Here is a 21,813-nt window from a genome sequence, read left to right as displayed (position 1 = left end):
ATATGCGTGCTCCAACGTGCGCAACTGCAACGTTCGGTTTGCGCTTGGCTCTTCGCCTCTTCGAGAAGGCAAACAATGATGTTACTACAACTGCTTCTATAGTGTCGAATCCACTGCTGCATGTCCGTCCACCGCAAGCGGGACGGATAGCTTGTTGTAGAAGTACTACTAAACAAAAGCCTGTCCTCGTTTGCGAGCAACCGCGCGCATGGGTGAGGGAGAAGGCGTGTAGTAAAATCAAGCTTCTCCTCGTTGTAGGAGTTGACGCGACACATCATAGCACTGGCCCCACATGCTTGCCTCTAAACTTGGCTGAAAGACCCGCAGTGTACAATATATTTGCTGCAACCTCTAACATTTACCCACCACAAATTAAAATATATGTCGCCGTATGCATCGTTCTGATGCAGAGGCCGGGGAGTCCCCCCTTTTCAAAAAAAAACAAATTAAAATATATATTCCTATCTTGACCACATGAGCGTGCAAACTACAATCACCAGGGTGTCAGGTACGGCCAGAAGACTATTTTAATTTTTTTTAAACTTCAAGACGGCCACATAGCATGGAGCCGACCCCAACGATTTTAAGCTTACAGGCACAGTACATGCTATCCTAGACTACTCTACACATGAAACTGCCACACGAGCGTCTGGGCTGCGCTTGGCTCTTCGCCTCTTCGGGAAGTTGAACAATGATGGAGTACTAATGCACTGGAGGAGTACTACAGTACGCTTCTGGCCATCTGACACCGATTGAACTGCTGTATGTCGTGCGGGAGGGAGAGCGTGTAGCGAAAGCTTCTCCTAGTCTTGCCAGCCACCACGCTCATGGGCGAGGGAGGGACGCTCCTGCCTTTGCATGTATGACAGGTGGGCCCGACGGGTGTGTGGCCAACCTGTCATAGAGCCAAAGGCAGGTGCAGTTAAGTCTGCGAGGGAGAGGATAATCAAACTTCTCGTTGATGTATGAGTTGACGCGACACATCAAAGCACTGCACTCGATATATTTCAATAATTTGCGTTTACTGATGCATTAATTACAACGCATGCATGCATGCCGTGACTCTCCTTTTGATACTTGCATGTGTTGATTTAATGCACCTTGAAGTAGTATAAAATATGTGAAGGTAAAGCTTTGTAATACCCCGGCCCAAGTCGAGAGATGGCTGTGCACGAGGAGGGCGAGATCATGCAGACCGAACAGGACCCGACAATGGAGCTCTCTAAGGTCTCGATGGACTTCACCGTGCTCCACTGCCCCTTGTGCCTCCGCCCCTTGAATTGTGGTTTCTCAACGAGTTGTGCTGAACTTCTTCTGAATTGTGGTGGTTTTCAGTAATGAAAATCGGAAGGGGCAAGCCCTTCTTTGATCAAAAATAATAATTAATCATCCTTATATATTCATCAGTCTTGCTATAAGTCGCAGTAGATGCTATATAGGTCCGTCGGATCTTACATCAAGATCCGTGCTTTCAGATTTTCTTTTCTCTCTCTTAAATCTCAGTCGAGTGAGACATAGCCACGCCATTAAACAGAGGCTCGGGCGCCATTAATGGAGACCTTGGGAGAGAGGTGGACGGCAGATGGAGGTCAAAGGGCTGTCCTCCCGATAAGCACGCGCAGGGGTCTGATCTCACGCCTCTCGTACTCAAATAGCTACCCTGCACGGCGCCTCCTAGCTAATAAAAAATGGGGACGCGTGGCGGCACGTAAATGGTACTAGTAAGTAGAACGCCCATGGTTTCAATAATACTTGTGTTTCCGATTGTAACGTGACGACACTTGTTCCAAAATGACTTTGTTGATTGTTAATGTGTGCGCCTTCGCAAATCGGACTGCAAATTTACCACAGCATGTTGGTGCCATGTCATGGCACCAAGCCAAGTTTCATTATTTTCATGCGTGTTTTGGATTTACATGAATTAAAACACTAAGTTTCTCAATGTTTCCAACCAAGCCACGACGCCCAGAATTTTGAATTTCATTCCCATTTCTTGCATGGAACCTAGAAATTTACTCGAGGACACACATGTGATTTTTCAACCAACTTTGGTGCACTGGAACATGTGCTTGTATTTCAAATTTGAATTATGCACACAAAGGTGACACGTTCCCTCCCAGAACCACGAGCCTTCTTGAGAGAAGCTCCGATTTGCAAGAAGCTTATACCAAAATTTGTTCCTATTCGGCCCATTTTTTTTACCACGGCATGGTACTACCATGACATGACACCATGCCAAGTTTCATGATTTTAAAACCAAGTTTCTCAATGTTCTCGACCGAGCCACGATGCCTAGATGTTTGAATTTTATTCTCATTTTTTGCATGGGACCTACTCCCTCCTTCCATCTATATAGGGCCTAATGTGTTTTTCAAGACAGCCTTTGACTATTGACAAGATTAATAGCACATGAGATGTATACTATGAAAATTATATTATTGGAAGCTCCTTTGACATACAAAATTGAAGGTATGCTTTGTGTAAGTTGCATGTCATATATTATTGCTCTAATGTTTGGTCAAAGTTAGCCTCGAAAAACGCGTTAGGACCTATATAGATGGAAGGAGGGAGTAGAAATTCACCCGAGGACACAAATGTGATTTTTCAACCAACTTTGGTGCACGGGAGCATGTGCTTGTAGTTCAAATTTGAATTATGCACATTAAATGACCAAAAACTCAATTAATGTGTAAATAAGGCCAAACGAAGCCGGAATAATTCCAAAATTTAACAGGGCACTCATGTAGTTCTATGTTGCCTTTGTAAATAAACTCAAGGGGGACAACGTATATCGTTTCGCACTCAAAGGTGGCACGTTCCCTCTCAAAACCACGAGCCTTCTTGAGAGAAGCTTCGGTTTGCAAGAAGCTTATAGCAAAATATGTTCCTATTCGGCCAATTTTTTTACCACAACATGGTAGTACCATGACATGACATCCATGCCAAGTATCATGATTTTCAGACGTGTTTTGGATTTACAAGAATTTCAAAACCAAGTTTCTCAATGTTCTCGGCCGAGCCACGATGCCCAGATGTTTTAATTTTATTCTCATTTCTTGCATGGGACCTAGAAATTCACCCGAGGACACAGATGTGAATTTTGAACCAACTTTGGTGCACGAGAGCATGTGCTTGTAGTTCAAATTTGACTTATGCACATTAAATGGCCAGAAACTCAATTAATGTATAAGAAACGACAAACGAACCCGGAATAATTCCAAAATTTAACAGGGCACTAATGTACTTCTATGTTGCCTTTGTTGAGAAACTCAAGGGGGGGCAGCGTATATCGTTTCACACTCAAAGGTGGCACGTTCCCTCTTAGAACCACGAGCTTCCAAATCGGCCCAATTTTTTACCACAACATGTTAGTGCCATGACATGACACCATGCCAAGTTTCATGATTTCCAGGCGAGTTTTGGATTTACATGTATTTAAAATCAAAGTTTCTCGATGTTCTCGGCCGAGTCATGACGCCCAAATGTTTGAATTTCATTCTCATTTCTTCCATGGGACCTAGAAATTCAACCAAGGACACACATGTGATTTTTCAACACACTTTGGTGCACCGGAGCATGTGCATGGAATTCATATTTAGATTATGCACATTAAAAGTCCAGAAACTCAATTAATGTATAAAAAGGCCAAATGAACCCGAAATAATTCCAAAATTTAGCAGGGCACTCATATAGTTCTATGTTGCCTCTGTAAATAAAATCACGGGGGAGGCAGCGTATATCGTTTCGCACACAAAGGTGACACGTTCCCTCTCGGAACCACGAGGCTTGTTGAGAGAATCTCCGGTTTTGCAAGAGGCTTATACCAAAACTTGTCCCAATTCAGCCAAAAATTATACGTATGAAAACAGGGTTTAGATTATCCCAAACATCTCGCTACCTAGACCAATAATGTACTATGATTTGAATTCAACATAAAGTGGATACAAATATTTGAATTGGAGAGCGTATGGTACATGTAGTTCATAGTGAAATATGATTACTGCTATATGTATGTTTTTTGTTATCAAGATAATATTTAAATTATTGTATAACTTGACAACAATCGTATTCAAATAAGGAAAATTGATTCAAATTTAGTCCATATGGTAGACGACAATATATATGTTCACATGGTGGAGTAAAATGTTCATATAAGATGGAAGATCAAATTGTACGACTACATCAATTATAAACTTCAAGGTCACCGAATGATATATTTGAATTCAACATAACGTGGATTCAAAAATTGAAATTCGAGATCATGGCATCTGTAATCATATAAAAAGGGACATTACTCTTTCTTTGGTGGGAATTGATTTGTTTTTTGTTGTTGTTGAGGGAAGTGCGAATCGATTTGGTACTGTGCAGGGTAATCTTGTTCTCCCGATTTTACATTTTTCTTGTAGTTTTTTCCATGGCATCTATAGCAATATAGTAAAAGGGGACATGACTCTCTTGTGTCTTGTATGAATTGTTTCTTTTACACGTTAAGTTTGTTCTGCCGAACAAGGAATCCGCACCTTGTTATCCCGAAATTTTCAAGATCGAGTATCTTTTGTCTCACCTGCTTTGAAACTCCCGCTTCTTCAACCCGCGCCGCGCCTTGTTATCCCGAAATTTGGACGCGCGCAAGAACTCCCTCCTCATCCGAAATCGCTCCCGCAGCCCAGACACGCGAAATCCCCCTTCTACACCTCAGCCGGAAATGAAGCTCCACGTCGCGGTGTCAAAACCGGTGGGGGTATGCTGTTAACTTATCCTACATTTCAGACAAGCACATCCCTAAGCTTGGCTCCCCCCTCCCCCTTCGCCCCACCCATTCGTACACCGAGGCCGCCAAAACCCGTGATACCCCACGCTCCTCCGTCGGCCTCTCGACCGCCGCCCAGCCGGAGACTCTTCCCCGACTACGTCGTCCACCGCAACAGCTCGCCGTCCCTCATCCACCGCACTAGATGAGGATCCGTTGTCGATCTCGTCGTCCCGCCGGATCAGCCGCCCCGTCCTCCACCTCCAAGGAGCTGCCCCGATGTTTGCCTCGTCTATCGCGCCACCTCAATCCCCACAGCGCCATCTTGATCTGCCCCACCGGAACCGCAGCACCCTCACCAATTCGTCCGATGAAGCCGAGGCCAACTCGGCGCCACCAAGGAGGTTCTGCACTCACCGCTGCATTTTATCTTTTATTCGATCTCACGGGGCTGCCGGTGCTCGATACAGAGCAGACATGGCGTGTCTCCATCGACGGTGCCGTCGCCAGCCACATCATCCACGGCGTCTCTCCCCCATGTCGTTGCTTCCTCGGCGGCGACTTCCGCAATGGCACTAGCTGCAGCTGCTCCGGCTCTGGCTCGCGCTGCGGCTCTGTTCTTGCTGTCGGTCGCGCTGCTGCACTGCTCCTACTTTCGTTCGTGTTGCTGCTCTGCTCTTGCTCTCACTTGCGCTGCTGCTACTGCACGACCTCCGGCGGCTACAGGAGTTGCTGCTTTAGCACTCGCTCGCGGTGCTACTGCACGACTTGCTCTCTGCTAGTGCGTTCCCTGCTCAAGCGTCTGCTGATTTAGATCACTGCTTCTCTGCTACTAGTGCTCGAATGCCCTAAACAACTATTGCAATGCTCTGTTACTAGTTCAATCAGTTTCGATAGTAAAATTCAGTTTCGACTGTGAAGTTCATTTTCTTCAGTTAAGTTTAGGGTGAACAGTACTTACAGCATCTGTCGGAGCGGCCGTGGCGCGGCTGATGGGTTTTACATCTAGCACTTTTTGGTGATGTATTTTACATCATCTATTGTAGATGATATTAGGGTCCCACTTCAGATTAACGTTGTCTGTCTTGTCATGCTTCAGCCTCGTCATCGTACACCTTAGCGGAGCTGCTCCAACGACGGAACCGTCCATCACAGCGGAGCAGTACCCTCGGTGCCATTTCCAGAGGCCTCGGATCTTCTTCCCCGCCTCCGACACAGTCACACCAGCATCATCACCATCCTCCACGTCCAACCCAATGATGCTGAGGTCCACAAGGCTATGCCAAAGAGGTTGTACACTCGTCGCATCACTTTGTTTCTCCATTCCTCTGTTCTTCCAATTCATGTGAGCCAAACACCCAGGTTGACTGAAATCCTATGTTTCCAAATGCTCTGTTTTGCACGTGCATTCCTATCCTATTCTTATGTTTTTCTTGTCCCTGCGTTTATAGAATCCTCCAATTCTAAGGAGCCCTTACAGATTTACTTCATTTTCAGATAGGCATCAAAGAAAACTCTATGTGTTATGTCCTGCTCCTGCCGTGCCGTCATCCAACCCACCTGAGGTGCACCATCTACAGAAGCGTTCACTACAGCAGAGATCCCCCTGCAGACTTCCTTTCGCCGCCTCAGATCATCTTCCCCGTTGCCAGCAGCCACGCCAACTGCATTACCATCATCGACTGAGCAGATGAACCTGAGGACTACACAGTTCCAGAAGAGAGGTCGCAGTCTTTCATGTTTGCTTACGTTATACATCGGTTATTATTACCTGCTACTTTATCGTTCAATCTTGAGTTTTGAATTGCCCATGGGTCTCATATCGAGCCAGCAACGAATAGTACATGTCTACTATCTGGTTCATCTGGGGTCTTCTATGTGGTTCATGTTGGGTGGGCAACAAACAATAGATGATCCATTGTCTATCTGTTTAAACTGAAGCTATAATCTACCTGCTATCATTAGTTTTGGATCCATCCACTCGTTTGCTACCATCAGTCTTGATTTTTGCATGCACCCCTTAGGCCTTACAAAATCTAACTATTTTTTTATTATGCATGTCAGATATTGTACACAATCGTACTGAACATGTAGAGAAAAAGAGAAGACCGTTGCGTGCGAATATAATGTCATGCAGACGCCGCTCCATGGTGGGCGAAGTGCCCCCCCCCCTCCTGCATTTCCAGATTGTATTCCAGAGGAAGATAACTGTTCAGATGGAGATTCAGAAGGAGCCGACCACGCCTGTTTACCACTTGAGGTGTTTGCTCTAACCTGGCATGCTGATGTTGGTCATATCATGCATATGGCGCCTTGCATTGCTTACATTATACATCTTATATGTCATCAGCTTAGTTTAGATTTGCTTTGTGTGAATGCCACCTGTTTGGTTTCTATATCATAGTCCCACCATTCCTAAATATTTGTCTTTTTAGAGATTTCAACAAGTGACTACATACGGAACAAAATGAGTGAATCTACACTCTAAAATATGTCTATATACATCCGTATGTGGTAGTCCATTTGAAATCTCTAAAAAGACAAATATTTAGGAACGGAGGGAGTATATGGGAATTATGCAATGCCATCTTCCTTAGCCAGGCATCGTATACGTGAATCATGCAATGCCATCCTGTTTAGCCAGTCATCATATATGTGAATTGTATTGTGCCATATTTTTTTCCATAATGTATTCCATTTGTCAACAATGTTTATACATTCATCTACTCTTCCTGTGCATCAGCCATTTGAGTCGGTCATGGGAAAATCTGGAGTGAAAACAAGGTCTTCTGAGCAGTCAGTGCTACCTGTCGATGCAGATTTCTTGCTGGTTACAAATAGCTCCTCTGAGGAGGATTCAGAGAGAGATGACCAGTCGTATCCCCTCCGAGGTGCATGCTCTAACGTGGCTGGGTTATATTGCTCATATCATGCATATGGTGTCTTGCATTGCCATGCCATCTGCTTAGATTAGACATGCTTTGTGTGAATGCCTCCTGTTTGCTTTCTATATCAGATATGTGAATTATGCAATGCCATGTTTTTCAGCCAGTTATCATATATGTGAATTATGCACCGCCATGGAGCCAGGCATCATATATGTGAATTATCTCATGCCATCTTTTTTTTTCATTACGTATTCCATTTGTCGACAATCTGTGTATATTGAACTACTCTTCATGTGTATCAGCCATTTGAGCCGGTTATGGAAAAATCTGGAGTGAAAACCAGGTCTTCAGAGCAGGCAATGGTACCTGTTGAAGCATATATCTCGATGGTTACAGGGAGCTCCTCAGAGGAGGATTCAGAGACAGATGACCAGTCCTATATCCCACCTAAGGTGTATGCTCTAAGTTGCAATGTTTATATTTCTCATATGATGCATATGGTATCTTGCATTGCTTAGTTTAGACATCATATGCACAATATTGAATTCTATCTGCTTAGTTTAGAGATCATACATGCGAGTGCCAGCTGCTTAGTATATGAATCAATTATGTCAATTATATCATGCCATCATGTATACTTAGACAACATGTATGTGAATTATTTTATCCCAACCTATTTTAGAAAGACATCATATAGTTTTGTCATGTCATCCTGTTTAGGTACTCATCATATGTTGAATTATGCCATTATATCCTGTTAAGTTATCCATCATATATCTGAAACTGTGTCATGCTATCTTGTTTAGTTAGGCATCATATATGTGAAATTGTGTCATGCTGTCCTATTTGGTTAGACAACATATATGTGAATTACCACATCTGTCTATCATACAATGTCTGTACGTTCTATTTCTTTTCTTGTTTATCAGCCATTTGAATTGGAGGGGGTGATAGCAGTATCTTAGGGAGCAAAAACCCGTTCTTCACAAAAGACAGTGCTACCCGTCGATGCAGATAGAACCATGGTTGTACTCGCCCACAAACTAGCCCCACCACACATAATCCAGACTCTTCCAGATTGCACACTTACACTGTTGGGCAGAGAACTAGCTACAACCCATCTAACCGCAACCCCAGCGGATAGTAACCCACTTATAGTTGACAAAGCACCATGTCCACCACAGAGTACCCCCACACGAGCAGTTTGTAAAGCTAATGCAGTGCCCAAAGCACGAAGACCACCACAGCTAACCCAAACTCCACATTTAAAGCAGAAGAGCAACTGTTCTCAGGTCAGATTCCGTAGCTATGGTCCATACTCCTTTGCTGTTGCATCACTATATTTACTCATACCAACTACTTTCGAATTTGAAGGATCCAATTGAAACTCCAATGGCGCAACAGGTATGTTTTAAACCTATTTCTTTAACTGGATTGCTATTCTAACTTGTTGCTCTATGTTGATTTCAGTTTAAGTTGTATAAACAGTTATGTTCTCATGTGATGCACATTACAAGTGCTGCAAATGCTGTGTAGTTTCTCACACTTATATTCTGTCTATGCTGCTGTGTCTTAAAAATATATGAGTTGAACTGTGTCTCTATCTTGATTAGGGAACATAAACTAGAATGATATGGACAATACAGTGACCATAGTACATAGATATATGTTTGTTTCATGCTGTTATCCTGTCCACCTTACTACTGAACCGGTTTACCAAAATGAGTTTCATATACTACAAGCTAAACCTGTGATGTGTCTGCTTGTTTCTCTTGTAGTATGCAAATAGAATATTGGAGAAGAGCACTCCACTATGTAATGGTATAGAAAGTAATGCAGATAAGGTTTAAGATAGTGAGACAACCCTGTTGGTCTCCAAGAAAGGTGATAAAAACGATCTTGTAGACAGTGAGAAAACCCCACAGTCCTGCGTTGATGTAGTGTTCGAGTTACTGTCTAGTACCGCTGGCACAAGCTCTTCGAACTTGCTGCCTGAATCACTTCGGCTTCTTCAGTCTCAGCTACAAGCTGAAAGGCATCAGTCAGTTGTGCTGCGGCAAGAAGCCGAAGGACTGAGGAAGTCCCTGCAGAATTCAGATGCGTACTTTCTTGTGCAACAGCAAGCGCTGGAGGATTTAAGCGCCAAACAAGAGAAAGTTAATAAGCTTGCTAAGCATCTTGCCAGCATTATGGGTACCCAGGATATTGTTTCTTGAACTCTTCTGAAGTGGTTTTAGTTCTGGACTTGTTTTGCTGTGGCGTTTATATGCTGCTTTGTTCTCTATATTTGCACTGGTGGCGAACTTTGATGCCCAGTGGATGTAATATGTGTAATAGCCATGATAGCCTAGCATAAGTTGCTTGCTTTTTATATCCTTGTTGTCTTGTTTATTTGTTTGCTTGTACTCAGTGCAGTTCTTTTTCCGCGGTTTGCTAGTGGCTGCAATAACCAATTTTTTAAAACTAGGCCACAATAACCATGGGCTAATATTTACTGTAGTGACACTGGGCCTCCTACGGGCCATAGAAACAGTGGGCCTTCTACGGGCCGTAGAAACAGTAGGCCTTCTACGGGCCGTAGAAACAATGGGCCTTCTACGGGTCGTAGAAACAATGGGCCTTCTATGGGCCGTATCATCAATGGGCCTTATACGGGCCGTATGATCGATTGGCCAAACATGGGCCAATAACAGGCCGCATTATGGCCGTAAACGGGCTAGAGTTGGAATCGTCCGTTCATGGGCCGACCATAACGGGCCATCGTTAATAGGCCGTATTTGATGACGCTATGAAAACGGCCCAACGTATTAACGGACCACAAACGGGCTGACTGTAACCACGGGCTGAATTTGGCCCACAAGCAGAAAATGACAGTAACGGGCCGTAAGTAAACGAATGCTGGAAATGAGCCCAAGAATAAATGAGCTCTGAGAAGGCCGAAAGATAACATGGGCTGGAAACGGCCCAACGGAATAACGGGCCGTTAATGGGTATAAAGTGATACACTTTTAATTACAGGCCAGTTTCACCAGGGGCCGTTAATGGGTGTAAAGTGATACACTGTTCATTACGGGCCAGTTTCACCACGGGCCGTTAATAGGCCAGGAGTTACATAGGGCCTCATATGGGCCGAAAGACGTCATGGGCCATACATGGGCCGGAAGTTAAAACGGGCTGGAATTATATTGGATGGCCCAGATGACGCTACTGGGCCTAATTCGGATAGGGCGTAACGGGCCTTGGGTTAGCGGGCTGTAAATGGGCTATATGCGAACAGGCCGTTAACAGGCTTTCCATGGGCCGGCCCGCCACCTTTTGACCAAGTCAAACGGGTCGGCCTTTTCACAGGAATGGGCCTCTGTTGGGCCGTGCCACGTGTCGACGTATCATAGGCTCCTTCTGTCCAATGAGTGGATGACATGTGTCCCAACAATGGGCCGACACGTGTTTCCTCCAGCCAATGATGATTTTACACGTGGAAAATCCCCATTGGTCGGGGCTTTTAACGGGTTATCGGATCCAAAACCCGACCCGATAGCTTAACGGCGTTCCGTTACGGTGGATGCCACGTGTCGGTCACCCTTGACGAAAGCACTTCTGTGACGCCCGATTTATCGTCATGGAAGTGGAGACTTCCGTGATGATAATTTTGGTAATGTCATGGAACACTTCTACTACAGCACAGGTATGACTATCTTGATTCTGTCATAAATTTGTCATGGATGTACATGCATGACAAAAAACGCGACCTACTGTGACAAACACATATCATCACGGAAGTGTATTTTTTTGTAGTGTAAGTTTCTTGACGATGACGCCCGTCTTCTTCAATAAGGCAGCGGTTTCCTCCGCCTACTTCGCCCTTCTGGCGATCTTCGCCCTCAGCAGGTCGCGCACGGTGCGGAGCTTCGCCTTGTCCTCCCCTAGTCGTCGGATGACGCCGGTAGCATTTTCAAATGGGGCATTCATCTCGTCGTGCAGCTTCATCTAGCCGGAGATCCCACCCATCAGGCCATCGAGCATAGTGCGCATGCGCCTTTGAGAGTCCTCGCCTGCCCGCGAGACATTTTTCCAGACCGCCGAGGCGCAGGAAGACCTCCCTGCTGCATTCACGGCGCGGCGACACATCTCTGCTGCTTCCGCGGCACGGCCGTACCAGTCTACTGCATCGACGGCACGGCAGGACCTCTGTGCTGCTTCGGCGACGCTGCGGGACCTCTGTGCTGCTACGGCGGCTGCTACCTCTTGAGCTTGCATTGGTTTTTTCCTTGACGAGGAAAGGGTGATGCAGCAAAGTAGAGTAAGTATTTCCCTCAGCTTTTGAGAACCAAGGTATCAATCCAGTAGGAGAAAACGCACAAGTCACCGAATACCTGCACAAACAACCACCAACTTGCACCCAACGCGATAAGGGTTTGTCAATCCCTTCACGGTTATTTGCAAAGTGAGATCTGATAGAGATGGATAAACAGTAAAGTAATATTTTTGGTATTTTTTGTTTATGGAACGGAAAGTAAAAGACTGCAAAAGAAAATAAATAGGAAACTAGAATTGTAGATCGGAAACTTATATGATGGAAAATAGACCCGGTGGCCATAGGTTTCACTTGAGGCTTCTCTCAAGATAGAAAATATTACGGCGGGTGAAAAAATTACTGCCGAGCAATTGATAGAAAAGCGCATAATTATGATGATATCTAAGGCAATGATCATGAATATATGCATCACGTCCGTATCAAGTAGACCGACTCCTGCCTGCATCTACTACTATTACTCCACACATTGACCACTATCTAGCATGCGTCTACAGTATTAAGTTCATAAGAACAGAGTAACGCTTTATGCAAGATGACATGATGTAGAGGAATTAACTCAAGCAATATGATGAAAACCCCACCTTGTTATCCTCGATGGCAACAATACAATACGTGTCGGTTCCCCTTCTGTCACTAGGATCGAGCATCACAAGATTGAACCCAAAGCTAAGCACTTCTCCCATTGCAAGAAAAAACCAATCTAGTTGGCCAAACCAAATCGATAGTTCGAAGAGACTTGCAAAGATATCAAATCATGCATATAAGAATTCAGAGGACATTCAAATAAGATTCATAGATAAGCTGATCATAAATCCACAATTCATCAGATCTCGGCAAACACACCGCAAAAGAGTATTACATCGGATAGATCTCCAAGAACATCAAGGAGAACATGGTATTGAGAATCAAAGAGAGAGAAGAAGCCATCTAGCTACTAGCTATAGACCCATATGTCTGAGGTAAACTACTCATGCTTCATCGGAGAGGCAATGGTGTTGCTGTAGAAGCCCTCCGTGATCGAATCCCCCTCCGGCAGGATGCCCGAAAAAGCCCCTAGATGGGATCTCATGGGTACAGAAGGTTGCGGCGGTGGAAAAGTGTTCTCGTCGCTCTCCTGGTAGGTTTTGGAATATTTGAGAATATATAAGCGGAAGAAATAGGTCGGTGGAGTCACGAGGGCCCCACAAGGGTGGGGGCGCGCCCTCCATCCTTGTGAATGCCTCGTGGCTTCCCTGATGTGCACTCCAAGTCCTCTAGATGTCTTCTGGTCCAAGAAAAATCATCGCCAAAGTTTCATTCCGTTTGGTATTCCTTTTCTGCGAAACTCTAAAACAAGGAAAAAACAGAAACAGGCACTAGGCTCTAGGTTAATAGGTTAGTCCCAAAAATCATATAAAATAGCATTTTAATGCATCTAAAACATCCAAAACAGAAAATATAATAGCATGGAACAATAAAAAATTACAGATACGTTGGAGATGTATCAGCGGCGCGGCGGGACATGTGGCTGCTTTCGCGGCGAGGCGGGACATCTCTCGTGCTTCCGCTTCCATGCTCGCCTCTCCCTGGTAGTAATCACTCGATCAAGAACTCATGCGGGCCATGGCAGACGCAAGGGAACGACGATGAAACACTTGTTTGTTTCTATGGATGAGTTGAGGAGGAATGTGCAGTCATCTTGGAGTAGAGTATTTATAACCGAGTACTAATACACTCCTAAGTGGGAAACCGTTTAGGTTTTGATCGGTGTGAATAGGTTTGCAATTAAATATAGCGTGGTAGTAATTTGGAATATGACGAGACGGAAGCTCAAAATTTATTGATTGTTCTAGTTTTGAAGTGCGGCACAATTCCCGGATGGTGTAACATGGGCACGCATTCTCGGCCTTGGTGTAGCAGTTTTGTAATATGCCATGATACTTCTTTTTCTACTGTTGTGTACGTGCAATAACTGGCACCGACGGATACATATCTTACGGTTATTGGGGTGTTCACCAGGAATAGCCTCGTGGCGAGCTATAGACTAGTCTTTTTTTCACACGCAGTACATCGACACATATCATCTCTCTCCCTCTTTCCCACGCACGCACCTAGTCTCTTAGGACTTCTCGCATGCACCATCTCTAGCTCCCTAGGTCGATGCGGCGATTGATTACCGCTTTCCTTCTCAATCTGTTCCAGACCAAGCCCCTTCTCTGATTGGGGGAAGTTCATTCTAAAACATCAGATCTCCCATTGATGGCACCCACATACACTTGTACTCTCCCAATGAGTTTAGTACGTTATACACGAAGAGAAGAGGTGCACGCACACACTTGTCCTCTCTCGCACACGCATCTATAGCTACAAATTGTAGTGTTCGCAACCATCCGATTGGCTCTATCATAGGTTCCCGTTGTTCCTTGGCCTTGAGATTGAGAAGTCTAAAATGAGGAGGCTAAGCTGGAAGCGTGAGGTTTTGGTTAATGTGCAGGCCGCACACGGCACCAACACAACACGAGCTTCGTCTGCCTGGTGCGCAGTTGGGTGAGTACTACTAGTTGTAGTACTACTTTGATGTGTCGCGTCAACTAGCAGAAGTATGCAACACTTCCTCAACAAACAAGCATATATGCAGCTTATACTCCTGACCCAAAGAATCTTTATATCCAACACACACAAAATGTCTGTTTGACTGTTGGAAATTACTTTAACTATTGATCTGATGTCGAAGTAATTGTTGCATCGCCACCAAAATCCACCATCTCTTAAGCTAAAGTAGACCGATATAACCCCTATATTAGCATATTACTAAGATAAACAGAAGGCACTATAGAATCATTTCGGAGGTGAGCTTGTCAATATGAATGGGACACCATCCTCGACAACCCAGCCCTGGCCAGCAGCTTGGGCAGAACCGTGGAGAAGGTCAACTTCTGCATTGCGTCGGCGTCGGGATCCTTGCTGCTTGTCACCTTGATTTCCACCACGGCGTCGGTCCTGCCTTTGGGCTCCCCCGGCGGGCCGTTCGCCTATAGCTTGGCTGTGTAGTGTGGCGGTGTGGACGCCCCCGCTCTGATGTAGACGACCGACACGATGATAGGCGCGATGATGTCAAGCATGCCGCCGACCACGAAAAACGCGCGACCGTCCTCCTCCGCGAACAGGAAGAGCTGCGGCTCTGACACTGGCACTTGCAGCTGGAGCACCTTGCAGTACTGGATCCTCTACATGGGCATGGGATGCATGGTGCTGATGTGGTGGGGGAGCGCCGGCGGCGGGCCTTCATAGCCGCAGACGGGCATGGTGCATTTGCAGGGCGCGAGGCGGACACACGCTCTGGTGATCGGCGAGCTTGTGGTAAGTGACGTAGAGCCCATAGCCTTCGTGTGGGCACTCCACCCTCACGGAGGAGAGGACGGTTTTCATCGCCGTGTTCCGCACGTCGAAGCCGCCGCCGCGCTCGTACTTCTGGCACTTCCACTGGTTCCCGGGACGCTCGCCGCGACAGTCTGTGCAGGCCAGGTGCCCTCCCTTGCACTGCACAAATCAATAGAACAACACATAAATCAAGAAACCTGCACCTTGCTCGATCAGCCGAACAGACGACGTGTATTCGAATCTTGTAAACTGGAGGCTTCAGGGGCGGAAGCACAAGGGGCAGTGGAGCAAGGTGAGGTCCATAGAGACCATAGAGAGCTCCATCGCAGGGTCCTGTTCCGTCAGCATGATATAGCCCTCCTCGTGCACCACGATCTCTCGCTTTAGGGCCGGGACATTAGAAAGTTTTACCATCACATATTCATACTACTTCAAGGTGCATTAAAATCAACACATTCAAGTATCAAAAGGAAAGTCACGGCATTCATGCATGCATTGGAATTAATGCTTCAGAAAACGCAAATTATTGAAATATATCGAGTGCACTTCTTTGATGTGTCGCCTCAACTCGTACGACAAGGAGAAATTTGATTACAACGCCCTCTCCCTCGCTCATGAGCGTGGTGGGTCGCAGGACTAGGAGAAGCTTTCGCTACACGCTCTCCCTCCCGCACGCGGTGGACATGTAGCAGTTCATTCGGTGTCAGATGGCCAGAAGCATACTAGTAGTACTCCACTATAGTAGTACCATCATTGTTCAAATTTCTCGAAGAGGCGAAGAGCCAAGTGCAACCCGAACATGGGAGTTGCGTACGCTCGCATGCTAGTCTTATGTGTAGGGGAGAGGGGAGTGGTGTCGCAGTTTTGTGGCATTACTTTTCTATTGTTGTTTGCATCAAATAGGTGCCACCGACGGATGCATATCTTACGGTTATTGTGTCGATCGCTTACGAAAACCTTTATAATCCCAAAACACTTAGGCGCGGTGGATTAACTCGACCTCGTTTCTTGTTTCTTGACATGAATACAGGAATCAACCAATAAGAGACGTGGGCCGTGTATGTTTTTAATGCCTTGAGAGTACCTAGCACGACATGCTGCGGTTAGTTCATTGCATGCAATGGTAGTACTAGAGTAAAAATATGAAGTTCTCTCATTTTCCCCTCCGCCTTGGTCGCGGTGCACAATGTAGTAATGACTAGTCTCCTCTTGACCCACATTTACGTTGATACAGCTTGAATGCCAAGGAGGGAGAGGGTAGCAGTTCCCGATATGTTGAACGGTCAATGATGCATCCTAAATTAGCATGCAAAGGGGATTAATTGGAAAAATAGAATGGAGCCAGCACGATGTAACGCAACGCAGTATGGACTCTCATATAAAGGCGCCCCAACACTCCAATCCATCTACTCCTTGTCTCTGCGCAACACTGGTCACTCCAATCCAAGACCAAGTGACCAGAAGCCACAAGCAACTATGGAGGCGATGGACGCGAGCGGCAGTCGGCTGTGCGAGATCATCCAAGATGCCGGCTTGTGGCCCTGCACCGTGCAGCGTTTCCAGACGCTGCTGGCGACCGCCGGCGTCGTAGCCCTCGCTGATGCCGGCTTCGCCTCTCGCATGGACGACATGATGGTCCGCTCCATCCGCAAGTTCACCATCATCAAGAAGCGCACGGATGACCTTGCTGTAGTACTCCAGCCCGCACGCCCAGGCTCCTCGTTGCCTGCCACCCTCATCGGCCTCTGTGGTGACGAACTCTTTCAAGCCCTGGTGGCCCTGCAGCTGCAGGAGGTCGTGACGAAGAATGTGCACCTCGAGGCCGCGCTCGCCACGCAACGCCTCGCCATGCAAGAAACGTCGACCTACACATCCACGTCTATGAGGAAATCTTTGGACGCCATTCTTCCACTGGTTGGAATCTTTGGACGCCATTCTTGAGAGACGTTGGCCTTCTTCCATCGGTTGGAATCTTTGGACGCCATTCTTGAGAAGCACGTTGACCTGGCCAAGAAAGCCGTTGCTACTTAGCCGTCGTTCGGTGGGCCGGCTCCCTGAATTGAGGAGGAGGAGGTGGTCGATGGATGCATCTTTCTTCTCGCCTCCTGTAACCAGCACGGCATCGCCTCGTGCCCTTGATGTTTTATTAGTGTATGGCATTTTTATTCCATTTGTAAATGACATGTGTGATCCCTTGCTCTTATTTGGCGTTAATTATATGTAGTATCACTGTCTTCGTCCTGGTGTACTACCTAGGTCCTGGTTTATTAGTCCCTTTTGTAATAAATTTTGATCAAACATTTAACTAACAAAATGTTAGTGCATGTCAACAAAAATTATATCGTTTGATTTGTATTTCAACATAGTTTTCAATGATATAAATTTGGTGACATGCATGAACCTTTTGTTAGCTCTTAACTGGCGTACTTTACGTTTGAGACCTGAAGAATTACATGCAAACCCCGCGTAGAATAATAAATAAATGAATTAATTCCTACATGTAAACCAGATTATTTTCATAGAAACCGGAGCACGTTCATTAAATTTTGGAAATAACACATTTATGAAAAACGGCCGAACCTAAACCAGTCTAAGGGCCTCTTTGATTCACAGGATGCTGAAAACACATGAATGGGGAAAGTATGATGGCGATGAACCGAGAGTAGGAGGAAGAGGTGGAGTACCGTACGTGCTAGAGACTGGACTGTAGTACATTGTTTTCTATGGCCATATCACCACATTGTTTTCTCTAGCCTATACTATATATATATCGCATGATTCTTTGCTCCTTCTTACTTCGCCGACATGTGGGAGAGCCAGCATCCGGGACGACGTGTCATGCACCAGATTTTGAATGGGGGCGGAAGGGGGGCATCACCCCGGTCATAGCGCCGGAGTAATAATGACTATAGTGAGTAGTCATATCACAAGACCCCATCTTTCCAGCAGTAACGAGCCGCCAAATCACACAACCCTACCTTTCCAGCAGTAAGTTGAATCCGTTACTCCCTCACCCTCCTCGCCTCTCTGTCAAACCGGCTACGCGAAAACTGTCGCGCGTAGTGCCCGGGAAAAGGCCCGCCCTCAACTTTTAAATACTCATAGTATAATTTTGTATCGATGAATTGCACCATGGAGCAGAAAACCAAAAGAAAAAGGTGGTACATGTAAACAAATACAGTTCAAGCTGTAGCTAGGGATTCGGAATGTAAATCGTGCATGTGTTTATACGTATAGGTTTCTTCAAAGTACTGAGTCCATTGATGCAATGTGGTCAAACTGTACCATCGATATCTCAAAGCCAAAATAGTTCGTGCTTGTTCGTTCTATATAAATAGTATTGTATCTTTATTCACCCGTGGGTTGTTCAATAAATGGAGGGCCGGGAAGCACAAGTGAACAAAGTGCAAATTGCAGTCCGTCACGTTAAATAGAGAGTTTCTTTTCTTTAATGCCACGTACACAAATTGAAACGCTTGTTGTGGAGAGAAAAAGATAATCGCTCCACTATATATATAGGCAGGGCCTGAGCGCTTGCTTTACTAGGGTTGCTCTCTTCATTCTCTCATCCTCTCCAGATCTAAACAAGATAGCGGTAGCAAGATTTTCTCTCTGCTCAGCGCTGGTCACAGATCCGGCCGGATCCCTTCCGTCGGTGTGTGTAGGGGACTAGGTGCATTGTTCACGCGGTCTCGGCAGCGAGGGAGGAAACTAACAGCTACCGGCGGGTCCCCATCCTCTGCCCATGCCATTCATTTCGACACAGCGCCGGCTCGGGAGGTCCTCCGACCCCTTCTTCCTCGCTGCTGTATTGTGGGCAGATCCGACCTGCCGCCGGCCTACTAGCCACATCCCGATGACCCTCAGGTATAAGTTCCTTCGAACCCAGCCCTGCTCTACCGCCCCAGCTCCCCACGTGTCTGCATGTGGATATTTTTCTACTTCCATCAGCTCTTCCAAAGCTACCTAAATTTTTAGTATTATTAGAGGTAAAGTTACTTCATGCAGTCGAATCTAGGACTTGGTTCAAACAACGAAGGGGGGAGTTGTAGCATGAATCTCGGACTTGATTCAAAGAGGAAATAACAGGGGGTAAGTAGTAGAGACTGGATACCCAATCGGTCTCTTGGTTGAAAAGGGAAATGAAGGGAAAAGGCAGTACAAACTGGATAAGGAACATATCTATTATTGGTTGAAAAAGGATAGAAAGTGGCGGCTGGTGGACAAGTCAACAGAGTATGTCCAGGATTAGATTTGCTGCCCTCACATAGTAAAAGGTATCGATGATTAGATTTGTTGCCCTCACAGAGCATGAACAAACTCGGCATCACCACTTTATGCCTCCTTGTAGGTACATTGTGCTGATGCGTCCACTGTCGCATGTCCTAATACCAAGTTTTTGTAGTTGTTAATATAAGGGCGCATGTAAAATGAAGCAATCACATTGTTATCGTAAGGACATGTCTAACCAATGTTATTGTTAATCTAATGCCTCCAGTAATACGATGCAATTAAACTGTGTTACAAATGGAACTCCTGGTATTTTTCCCAGCATGATAAGTAAGTTGCTTCTTTACGCTGTTGAGTGTCCTGGTGTCCCCACTGTCCCTTTCCCTTAAACCAACTCTTTAGCTGTTGTTGATCTACTATATCTGGTAAACAAGCAATGCCACCATTAAAGTAATCCCATATTTAACGAATGTCATTGTTGATCGTAATGCTTCCGGTAACATGAAGCAATGTTGTTGTTTTAAAATTTCTACTGTTCTTTCGTGATTGCCATGAACATAATCAAGATGCTTCTTTTCATTTCGTGTATGTTTCGTATCTTGTTACTGACCAGTAACTGTTTTCTTTCTATCTTTTTGTGCGGATAGGGATATCCATTTCACCTCGTTGCTATTGTGACCTTTTGGTGAACTGCACAAAACACTCTTTTTGGAATGAGTGTCTTGTGCAGTTCAACTAAAATGTCACGTGGGCAACGTCTCTCAATTTTGGTTGAACTGCACAAAGGTTGATTGGAGTTTCCAACATCTCCGTAAAACTCTGCTGGTAATCTCGTGCAACATTTTTATTAGCCTTTGCAAGATGAGCCGTCACTGTCACCACAATGGCACTTTATTTAAGTGGAACTGCACAAAAGGATAAGAAAATTATAGTTGCACCTTGCATGAGTAGGATAGCCAACCTTAATTTTTCTCAATTTTAGTGCAACTACTAAAGAAGAACTGCCAACTCATGAGAGCAAGTACTTCTTGCTAGCTGCATGATACAATCTTTGCTTCATTTCAGGCGCACTACAGAAAAAGGTTGCCTGAATTGAATCATCCAAGTGGATCTGTAGGTTCACCACATCGAGTCGTGGCGGCATAGGGCCCCTCTCTCAGTTATGGTTCCCATGACCGGGTATGTTCCTTCTTGGTTGATTTTGACTCTGCATCCAGCTAGTGATCTTGTGCTACTGTTATGGCACTACTATGAGAAAGCAATAATGATATTGTTTTTCCATCTTCATTTAATGCCACTAATAATTTGTGGCAATCTTTTTGGTCACAGTTTGGTGCGTCAAAGCGCCCCCTGTTGCTGAATGAGCGGATGTCTCAATGGGCCGAGCTACATAGGATATCTGGCGCTGCCATGAAGAACGTCATAATCCGGCTGTGGCTGAATGAGCCTGTTCCGAATAGCTACTTCGGCTTGGTGCAGCGGCTCATTGATGCGGTGCCATGTATCGACGTTGTGAAGCGGTCGGCGTGCATTGAGGGTGCATGGATGGCCTTTGCCCGAGTCAAGACATTATGTGGGAAGATGAAGGCCATCGAAGTTGCGGCAAGGAGTCCGCCCAAGGGCAAGGACTGTTATGCGTCGGAGCATTATTTTGAAGACGTCTTGGAGGCCGCCCGCTTAATAGAGGGTCAATGCTCAAAAGACATAATATTCAAGTGAGGTGTATGAGGATTGTAAAAGATAATTTTATAGTTAATCTATTTTTATGTTTTGCCCGAAAGCTTATGTTCCTCCTGTGCGGCCGTTTTAATATAATCTGAAAGTTTCCCAGTCGTCGGCTTCAGCCCCCTCGTACGAAGTGCGGGGGTGTTCGGAAAAGCATTTAATCACTCTTGATCCAACGTCTTGGTCCAGGAAGGAGGTGATGATGCGGCGAACCAGGCAATCAGACTATAGGGCGTTAACACTTTCACTTAGCCATAGGAGTTTTATAGGGGGGGCTACGATATAACCCCTAGTATGTGTACGGCTTATTCCAATATGGTGCATTACATATATGACCTGAAAAAGGGTCCTTCGTGTGACACGGAGGAATCGCGACAGATTCAGATAAGTCATCGAGTGGTTGACCAGTCTCTCGCAGCATCATGACAGTCGGTTTTTGGCTTTCTCTACTGAGGTGCTTGACCAGACTAGCCGGACGCACAATCGCAGTAGTTCTCCCTTTACTACCCTAGCCGATAGAGCGGAACGTAAGGTAGCAAGCACAG

At 45.6% G+C, this 21,813-nt stretch overlaps 1 protein-coding gene across 1 annotated transcript in view; it reads right to left on the bottom strand.

Moving 5' to 3' along the window:
- Positions 1-14,964: 14,964 nt before the first annotated feature.
- The window catches only part of LOC141041160 (uncharacterized), a 46,468-nt gene continuing 39,619 nt past the window's right edge, over positions 14,965-21,813 (bottom strand). Inside the window, exons 2-3 of the mRNA XM_073507276.1 lie at positions 15,335-15,472; positions 14,965-15,159 (exon numbers count right to left, since the gene is read on the bottom strand). Coding sequence (XP_073363377.1) covers positions 14,965-15,159; positions 15,335-15,472 — 333 coding nt within the window. The remainder of the gene's footprint in view (positions 15,160-15,334; positions 15,473-21,813) is intronic.

Source organism: Aegilops tauschii, chromosome 2 (assembly GCF_002575655.3).
Source record: "Aegilops tauschii subsp. strangulata cultivar AL8/78 chromosome 2, Aet v6.0, whole genome shotgun sequence".
Classification (NCBI taxonomy): domain Eukaryota; kingdom Viridiplantae; phylum Streptophyta; class Magnoliopsida; order Poales; family Poaceae; genus Aegilops; species Aegilops tauschii.
The sequence above is the reverse complement of the archived record's forward strand: the minus strand, read 5'-3'. Positions and strand labels throughout refer to the sequence as shown.